We start from the raw sequence: 10,671 nt of genomic DNA on the forward strand, positions 1-10,671 counted from the left end.
CCCCGGCGTAACTTCAACTTCGTCACTGATTCTTGAACATTATTCTCAAGAATCTGCTGATACTGAGTGGAATCCATGCGGCCCTCAACTTTAACAAGATTCCCGGTGCTGGCATTGGCCACACAGCCCCAAAGCATGATGGAACTTCCACCAAATTTTACAGTGGGTAGCATGTGTTTTTCTTGGAATGCTGTTTTTTTGTGGATGCCATGCATAACGCCTTTTTTTATAACCAAACAACTCAATTTTTGTTTCCAAAATGAAGCTGCCTTGTCCAAATGTGCTTTTTCATACCTCAGGCAACTCTATTTGTGGCGTACGTGCAGAAACGGCTTCTTTCTCATCACTCTCCCATACAGCTTCTATTTGTGCAAAGTGCGCTGTATAGTTGACCGATGCACAGTGACACCATCTGCAGCAAGATGATGCTGCAGCTCTTTGGAGGTGGTCTGTGGATTGTCCTTGACTGTTCTCACCATTCTTCTTCTCTGCCTTTCTGATATTTTTCTTGGCCTGCCACTTCTGGGCTTAACAAGAACTGTCCCTGTGGTCTTCCATTTCCTTACTATGTTCCTCACAGTGGAAACTGACAGGTTAAATCTCTGAGACAACTTTTTGTATCCTTCCCCTGAACAACTATGTTGAACAATCTTTGTTTTCAGATCATTTGAGAGCGGGCTGCCCATGCTCGGTGACCATCAAACTTAACTGAACTTGAATTGTTTTGTAAAGAGGAATGGTCCAAAATACCTTCATCCAGGATCCAGGAACTGATTAAAAGCTACAGGAAGCGACTAGAGGCTGTTATCTCTGCAAAAGGAGGATCTACTAAATATTAATGTCACTTTTCTGTTGAGGTGCCCATACTTTTGCACCGGTCAAATTTTGGTTTAATGCATATTGCACATTTTCTGTTAGTACAAAAAACCTCATTTCAATCCTGAAATATTACTGTGTCCATCAGTTATTAGATATATCAAACTGAAATGGCTGCTGCAAACACCAAAATATTTAGAACTAAAAATGATTAAAATTAATAGGGGTGCCCAAACTTTTTCATAGGACTGTATTTAGACTACATTTGCAGAGTATTCTTATTTATTTGTTTATATATTTTTTTAAAATAAATTCTCACAGGAATATTACATGTATCTGCTTGGGAAGAATATGCAAATCTGTCTCCCAAGATGTAAACAGGGAGACAGTGCCTCTGTTATGCTGCCCTCTATGGGAAGCACCCTGAACATCATGTCCGACTTTCCCAGAAGTCTTTACTGCATAATGCGGGGTTATAACCAAATCAATTTCTCAGCTACGGACGGCACCATTTCTGTCTGGTTGGACTTCATCAGCGCAGCTTAGAGAGAACTGATTTGGTAGAAGTGAGAGGCTGAGAGACCAGATTATGGGGATAACGTCCATCCTTAGGGAGAGATGCAGTAAAGACTTCTGGGAAAGTCGGGCATGATGTTCATGGTGCTTCCCATAGAGGGCAGCATAACAGAGGCACTGTCTCCCTGTTTACATCTTGGGAGACAGATTTGCATATTCTTCCCATGTTCCCTTGCAGTGGAGCAACTATGGCTGTATAAGTCTCCACACACCTGAAAAGGTGGTCTCTCCCTAAGGATAGACGTTATCCCCATAATGTATCTGCTTGTAATAGAAATCTCTGGTGTTCAAAATGTATAAGTCTGTGCACATCATTCTAGGAAGACTGTTAGTCATACATGCCTAGTAGAATACAGTACAGCTTCTGCTGTAACTTCAGACAAATAAGCCAGGATATCATTTAGGATGGACATAGGCTCTCTTTCTGTTTCTCAAAGAGAAAGCCCAACTTAGATGTTCTGATACAGACTTGAAGCAGTGAGTGAAATGTCATTAAATAAGCACTTCACCACTCCTTACTGCTTAATCTTCAATGATCATTCTTATCTTAGTCCCTGAGACAGAGCAAAAACTAAAGTACATTTGAATATCAAATGTTTCCTAAATTTATTTTTGATGGGTAAGGACTAAGGACTAAATATATTCATTGCAAGCACTACATTTTTAGAGTCATTTACTCTTTTACTGACGGTAAACATCAGAGTTTTATGCTGATAGTTTCATATTTTGGTCAATGTGAATGAAACATTTCTAGCTAGATTTTGTTATATTGAATAGATACAATAATTTTACATAGAAGCTTGCAGGGGTTTTACAATATCAAAAAAATATCCAGGAAAATATCTGGAATGTTAGAAATAAACAAATGTTAATACTTGACTGGTAAATCCTCATCACTCCGGCACCCTGGTGGTCCTCACAAACCTTTGCTTACATGGCTGCGGTAGTGACGTGTCTGTCTACCCCCATAACATGCTGCTGCCAATAACTGGCAGTGTACAGCACAACATGGTTGGTTGGCCAACGATTAGCTGCAGTGGTCATGTGGGTAGACAGGTATGCCGATGTAGCAGCCACTATTGTGGCCTTGGAACAAGATTTTCCAGTGATCATTTATAACATCAATCATTTTCCATAGCTTTGGGACTATTAGGTTTACAATTCCACTGTGGCCAACAACCGACTGGCACAACAGTTTTGTTTTTGTTTATTTTAACACAAATTGCCATGACTTTGTAGAACAGGTATTGTCCATTCACTTTTTACAGATGAAACCAATTTTTAATATGTGTAATTTAACATGCTTCACTTGTAAAAGCCAAATAACCACATCACAAAACCAAGGCAATGACAAATATTTGCAATGCATTTTTAACACACAAGAGACTCAAAGTGCAGTACATGTTGTAGAGTAGGGTAGTTAGTGACTGCCATAACGTAGCTCATCCCCAACACCCACACATTAAGGAAGACTTTGACTTAAAGGCATACTACTGGAATGTCACAAAATGGTCACTAAAGTTTTGAATAACTTATGTTTATAAGGCCTACAACCTCCAATAACACTATCACCTCACGGCCATCTGTACAGTCTCCCCCTCTCCTTCTGTCTCCACCCCCTTCCCTCATAGATTGTAAGCCCTCGTGGGCAGGGCCCTCTACCCCACCGTGCCAGTCTGTCACTGTTAGTATTATATCTACCTGTATATTCTGTGTATTGTATGTAGCCTCCAAATGTAAAGCACCATGGAATTAATGGTGCTATATAAATATAAATAAATAAAAATAAATAAGTTTATCTTAAGTTCTGGATTCTAGGAGCTTCCTTTTATGCTAAGTTGCTGTCCACTGCTGGTTGTTATGAACAGGGTGTCTCTAGCAGCAGAGAGAGGAGAAGGAACACAGGAATGGGGGCCGGAGTTATGATTGTGCTCATTCTTTGTTTCACTGCACACAAAGCCTCTTCAAAGTAAGAGTGTTAGGGCTAGTTCACACGGGGATTCTGCGTGTGTATATTCCGTTGTGGCTGCTGCAACAGGATGCCGGTGCAGGGCATTGAGGCTTTCCGCTCCGGTTTAGGCCCAAATGAATGGGCCTAGTCTGGAGGATGCTGTCACGAGGCGAACGCCATGGCTAAATCGGCCGTGGAATCCGCCTGAAGAAAGGGCAGCTCGCTTCTTTTTTCCGCTAGCGGGAACAAACCGCTAGTGGAAAAAAGAACACTAGCGGTCTACATAGACTTCTATTGTGAGGGGCGGATATTGAGGAGGGTTCTGCACCAAAATCCGCCCCCTCTTGCCTTGTGTGAACCAGCCAGCACCGCACCTTCCATGAGGCGACCTGAAGCGACCGCTTCAGGCGGTGCTATGCCAGGGCCCTGGGGAGGGCGGCATTTTTGCTTACCTAAGCCAGTCCAGGACAAGCTGTCCTGGACTGGCTTAGCACCGAGCGGTGGATTGGGGAGGCCGCTGGAGCTCCCCTCACGCTCAGGCAGAGAGCAGGTCCTCTCCCTGCCTGCTCTCTGCCTGCTAATGCCAATAAGCCACACCCCCTTTGCTCCACCCCACCCCATCCGCTCCGCCCCTCCTCCCGAGGGGGTGTGGACATTCGCCCAGTACTCCGGTTAACTGCAAGCAACGGTGCAACAGAAAACGGGCTCTTATACAATAAAAAAAGGTTTTATGGTTAAAATCTCTTTCAAATCCAAAGGGACCTTATGCACTAGAAGCTGCTACTTATATGTCACATTTTGGTGAAAGTGCAAGTATGGTTTAACAGTAGTCAGTAAGCTGACATACAGAGAAGAAAATGTACTTTTTAGAATTTCCTGGCATATTCAGAACACATCACCATATATACCAGGTTTCTTTGAAAATAAGGCAGTGTCTTATGTTATTTTTTGCTCTGAAAGTAGGGTTAGGGCTTATTTTCAGGGGATGTCTTTTTTTTTTTTTCCCCCATAAATAGCAATGCACTCACCAGACTCACCACCACCTCAGATTCAAAACAATTGGTGCCAATGGTGGACGGGCTCTCACACACAGATCTGTGTCACTTCCATAAAAGACATGTCACTGTCAGGTCCCTTGCCGTTGCATAAGTGTTCCACTGCAGCCAAGTGTAGCAGTTGGCTCCCCCTGGTGACCCGAAGCAGCCACAACGGAATGATGCCAGCAGGACACTAATATCATCTTGTACAGATAGAGCAATGTCTTATTCTTTTGGGGGTGTCTGGTTTTTTAGGGGTTTGATTCTTTTTGGGGTGTCTACTGTATCTGTTCTGCTGTAATCTATTTACTTTTTGACAAGTATAGTTGCCTGGACAATTTATAAAAGAAACTGTAACTGGGACTTATTTTCGAAGTAGGGCTTATATTTCAAGCATACTCCATAATCCTAAAGAATCATGACAGGGCTTATTTTTGGAGAATCGCAGTAGAGGTTTCTACTCCTGGGATTTGTGGGCTATTCCATACATCTCATAGTCACCCCATATAAGATGACAACACCTTTAGTGTCTGAGCCTCTTATCTGTCAAGGCCAGGGAGCTGTTAACTATATGGAATATATCCAAATAATATACATTAGTTTATCACAGAGTATAGAGAAATGTGAAAGCCTTACAAGATAAAAGCATTAGCATATGATTAATGATGGCGGTCTATGACAGAACCTTGACATTTTAAACCATTCACGGCATGCCATTAGCTCTCATGCTTCCCCCCCCCCCCCTGACACAGATGCATTAGGGTCTGCTCTGCAGAATTAAATAGATTTTAAAGTTACAGATACAATAACGTATCAGGCCTTAGAATATACTTATATTATATTCATGCTGTTCATTTTACTTAACTAAATTATAGGTGTTTTTAAGTAAAAAGGTATTTTACAGTCTTCTGAACCATTCTAGTAGAATTCCATTAATTTCTATAACAACAATTTGCAAAAGTTGGCGAGGGAGCTCTGTGTTCCCTTATACGTGCTTTCTCCTGCATTTGGGAAGAGTAGCTTAAAGGAAATAGAGATTTTTCTAGTATTTACAGTATTCTCTTCAGAAGGCAACACTTGCTATATCATGCGTTCTTAAGGGCCTACAGCAGGGGTCCTCAAACTACGGCCGAGGACATTTATCTGGCCCGTCACATTTGGCCCACGCGGTTTCACCTGGATCGCTCACTAATGGGGAATCCGATTCCCTGATAGTGAGCGGATCACTGCTTTCAGTTGTATGTGCAAATGCACATACAACTGAAAGCTGTCGGCTGCGGCCTACACTGACTGCCGAGAGTGACCTCTACCCTGTCACAGGCGCGATGACGTCATTGCGTATGCAGTGTGAAGGAGAAGGACGGACACGCAGCGGCTCATCATGGGTAAGTATAATAGAGTGTGTGTATGATTGTGTGTGTGTGTGTTGTACTGAGGAGCATGTAATACAGTGGGGTAGGTGTACTGATGAGCATATATTACTGTGGGCGGGGTGTACTGAGGAGCATGTAATACAGTGGGGTAGGTGTACTGATGAGCATATATTACTGTGGGCGGGGTGTACTGAGGAGCATATAATACAGTGGGGTAAGGGGTGTACTGAGGAGCATATAATATAGGGGGGTGTACTGAGGAGCATATAATACTGTGCAGGGGCATACTGAGGCACAGATAATACTGTGTGGGGGAGTATACTGAGGAGCAGATAATACTGTGTTTGGGGGGGCATACTATGGAGCATATAATACTGTGGGGAGAGCCTGCTGTGGAGCATATAATACTGTGGAGGGCGCTATTGTGGCGCATATAATCTGAAAAAAAATGTTAAACTATATTTCGGTCCTCCAGTGGCTTGAGGGACAGTGAAGTGGCCCCCTGTTTGAAAAGTTTGAGGACCCCTGGCCTATAGGGTACAGAAACTGTAGAAACTTGCATTTGTTGGACTACAGTGAAGGAACAGGACTGGTTTGTTACATAACCTTAGATGGATCATTTGGCTATTTATAAATATTTATCGTCTTCCTACTTAATGGAAAGCAGTAAAATTGCAGGATCAGACTATACAGGATTTGTTTGTAGTCTGTAACCATAGCGACATAAGTGCAGATTTATATAAAAGAAAAATAATCTTTGCTGCCATTAGAAATCAATCACAGCACAGATTTAGTTTATTCTGTTCTTGAAAAATAAGCTTTTATTGAAATCCGTTTCATAAATCTGCTCTAAAAGGTCTGTATATGAGTTGTAAACACAAACTGGTAGGACATTTGCAAGTTTCCTTTTATTTAGTGTGGTTATATAACTGCACATGGCCTTCAATAGGTGACTGTACAGACTACGGATGCCACTGCCACACAGAGTGTGGAAACTTTTATTGCATTTAGAGTCTTAGCGAGGGAATTTTCTTCATGTAGGCGCCCAAAGTGGGGCACAGTTTTTATGCAGAGGCACAATGTATGGAATATTTTTACTCTGGGGACATAGGGGTGTGTGAAGCTTTTTTCAGGGGCAAGTTTTCTTCGTTGACTATTTATTTACAGAATTATGGCAAATATTATTTCAGGGCTACAACATGGGGGATATTTTTATCCAAGGGCTCAAAGTGGGGAATACTTTTATTTAGGGAGCGCAATGTGGGGCATATTTTATTTGAGAATCTCAGTGTGCGGCATATGTTTATTCAGGAGTGCAGCTTGGGCTTTTTTCAGTGAATGGGTAATATTTCTATTTGTCATCACAGTATGGAACATTATTTAATCAGGGGGTGCACTATGGGGCATATTTTGGGGTTCCTGAAAAAAAATCATTACCCTGCCCCTGTCTGATTAGCGCTGTAGTCACCTATATAGTCCACAGTGTGATAATGGGCGATATATCTTTGTTTGTGAAACAACAACTCTCAGTAAGCTGTATCTGTATCTGCCCTTATGCTAGTTCGCATGTAATGGCCATGCCAACTTACGGCAACTCAATTCCCATACACCTGAATAGTAAATGAGGTGCAGAAACCCGGAATGGCTACTGCACAGTGTATGGAGCCGTGTACTGCCAGGGAGCACTGCTCTGTATACTCTGCTGCAGATTGCTTTAAACTGATCAGTAGGGGTACCATGTGTCAGATCAACATTGATCTAATATTGAAATTTAAAATTCTTTAAGTGTATTAATTTATCTAGAACTCGGGCAATAAATAGTCTCTGTGCATGGATAGTGATTCCTTAAGTCCCAGGTCACCAAGTTGAAAATATTATATGTATAACTCCTCCTCCTTCACCCCTCACTCCGACTGATAGCACCCATATCTGTATCCAGCCTCACACATAGGATGTATGGAGCGGGGAGGGAGACAAGGAGGCAGCTTACAGCTAGTAATTGATGTATTATTTCATTCTGTACAATAGTGGAGCATTATCTTACTAGATATAGTAAAAGTGAAAAGAGTTATCTTAGTAGGTGTAGCAGAGTTTAGCACCTGCAGTATCTGTGTCTTTTCTAGCTACCACCTCTTCTCCCTCCTTATCCATAGACTTCTATGTGCAAGCAAGCAAGTAACAAAGATTTGTCTTTGACAAAATATATACAAAGTTTGTGAAAAGTCATCTTCAGGTAAACAATTCAATTGGGTGCCTTCATACAATACATTGAAATAACTTATTATTCATCGCCATATTAACACACTCACAATGTCACAAATCAATACATGATATTAATGTACAATGTACGAATGAATACTTCACACAATACTTCACATCTTATATAGAGATATGCACAAGCTTCTAAAATTGGAGTAAACAAGTGATTTTTCCATAAATACATTAGCATATTGATAAACCTGTTGTGTCTAGATCTGCCATACTTGACAACTAGCATCGTCCTCAATAAAGTACTTCCCATTGACTTACTGTTTGTTCTTTGTAAGTCATTTATTCCAATTTACTAGACTAGTGATGGATAAAGTCAGATACGTTGTTATGGATCCTTTTTACAATTCCTTATTTCAACACATAAAACATCCCTATGCTTCTTACTCTAATGAACATTAGACTGAGCACTGTGTCATTAAATGGCTTTGTAGTCCTTTCAGCAGATCCTATTCCTGCTAGCAATGGGCGTACAATTACACAATCAAGATATGGAGTGTGAGAACGTCAAGTAACTTAAAGCTTTCATTCCAGAAAATCACTTGCATCTAATAGTAATAGTCTTCAAGGTCCCTGACAAAAGGAACTTGTCAGCGCAGCTTTTTGTCACTGACTGATTGTAGTACATTTCTTCATCCTACATCTCTTTGTTTACATCCCTACCTGCTTCCCACACACTGGCACTCTTACTAAACTATAGAATGGGATATATATAGCTGCTAAGATGCTGATACAGATTTCCATAATGGCTTCACCATTTATATTACTCGTACAATACTGATTTCATCCATACAACCAAACTCTGTGAACCTTTTACAATCAAATATTAATAGTTATCACATAAATATTTATACTATAGGATAACATTTCTATATATTTATAATAATGCACATTGGGGTATTATTACACGATAACTCTATAGGAGCAGGTAACTTGCTTTAAAGAGTTAATATCACAAAATAACATCTCACACAGATGTACGTGAACATGAATGGATGTTACTACGCAGGATCTACGCTGCTATGAGTTTATGTTCTATCAGGGTATAAAAGCAGAAACTGATATTTAAAATCACCCTAATGCTTACATGAATATAGATAGATAGACCGCACACAAAGAGTTATACTACAGAAAATAGGAATAGACAGATCAGGAGCAATACACAAAGGTTTATACTAGAGAGAAGAGGAGAAGTGGGGACATTTCTCTGCTGCTATACTTCACATTGTAACTGCTTCAGCACCAGCAGTCATGGACAGCGCTAATAAAGGCTTCACCTATTCTATGCTGTAGCTGTAATATTGAGCACTGTTCAGACCTATACAGTAATAGTTTACTAATTTATATAGCACCAACACATTTTGCAGAGAAATTTTACATCACTGACATGTCTTCCCATCCCATTGGGACTCTAAATTCCAAATGAACCTTTATAGAGTACCAGGAGTAAACCCACACTAAAAGGGGGAGAACACAGAACTGCCATGCAGATATTGCCCATGCATTGATTTCCAACAATGCTAACCAGTGAGCCAATAGCCTACCGTATACTATAAATAATAATGTGCAGATACAATAAGGGGTTATCAACAGTTTATCAGAGATTTCCTAGACGTTTGCACATGACTTGACATTCTAATAGACTATATGGAAGTTGTTACAGACATTGCATCTACATTTAGAAACCTCAAACTTCTTTCCAGACTCAATAACATCCTATAGGACTGTAATCTGTAAAAGTCTCATGTAGCTATGGTATAAGTGTCAGTGATCATGCAGAAGGTATATGTTATCAGCTAGGGTGCATCTATAGAGGCAGTGTAAACACCTTCTCCTTCCTTCACATCAAGGAAACTTAATGTAATTGCTTCTCCAGATGAAATCACATTTGCCCTGCAGTTGTATTTTAACATGCAAATGAAATGATGAATCCTATTATGAATGCTCTGAAAATCACCTCTTACATAACAGACTGGCAGAGCATCTGAGCAGACATAGAAGCAATGAATCAATAGTGCTGCTGAGCACAAGAAGGGGATTAAGGAGCTGACATGTCTTCTAGCTACATATAGCAGGGTAGTGGCTTGCAAGCTTCTACCAGGGACACTCACCTTTGAGTTTTGTGTTGGGGTGACCACACAGACCAGTTGTCCAGCTGAGGAGAAGACTCTCTTTGCCTGATAATGCTGAAACCTCAGGTGAATAAGATCTAACACTGCCCCAAAGCACTGAGTAAAGAAAAGCATCACAACAACTTTCTGCCTTTTCCCCTGTCTTGTTCAGGGCTATGGATAGAGAGGAGCCAGTCAGTCCTGGAGAGGAGGAGAGGAGTGTAGCCTTGTGTGAGCACTACACTCCTGCACAGCCTAGCATGCCTTCATATTTATCATCAAAATAAGATGCTTAGAATCTTGCAGCAGTCGCCTGACCAATGAAAGGAGCAGGAATGCTATCCTTGAGGACCAGAGGCAGCCAATAACAAATGCCTCCCCCTTCTGAATCCCCCTGATGAATAGAGGTAGTGCTGGGGAACGTACTATAGCACATTACCATACATCAGCGCATCCCATTAATCTTCCCATTACAGACTAGCCTACCAGCCTTGCACACCAGCCTGCTACAATTGATTGCTTAATGTCTTCATTTATTA

The 10,671-nt window shown here is 41.1% G+C and overlaps 1 protein-coding gene across 1 annotated transcript in view; it reads right to left on the reverse strand.

Moving 5' to 3' along the window:
* SIAH3 (siah E3 ubiquitin protein ligase family member 3) overlaps window positions 1-10,436 on the reverse strand; it is a 70,651-nt gene extending 60,215 nt beyond the window's left edge. The window contains exon 1 of the mRNA XM_075265480.1: window positions 10,133-10,436. Coding sequence (XP_075121581.1) covers window positions 10,133-10,267 — 135 coding nt within the window. The 5' untranslated portion in view covers window positions 10,268-10,436. The remainder of the gene's footprint in view (window positions 1-10,132) is intronic.
* Window positions 10,437-10,671: the final 235 nt, after the last annotated feature.

This window comes from Leptodactylus fuscus, chromosome 2 (assembly GCF_031893055.1).
Source record: "Leptodactylus fuscus isolate aLepFus1 chromosome 2, aLepFus1.hap2, whole genome shotgun sequence".
NCBI lineage: Eukaryota > Metazoa > Chordata > Amphibia > Anura > Leptodactylidae > Leptodactylus > Leptodactylus fuscus.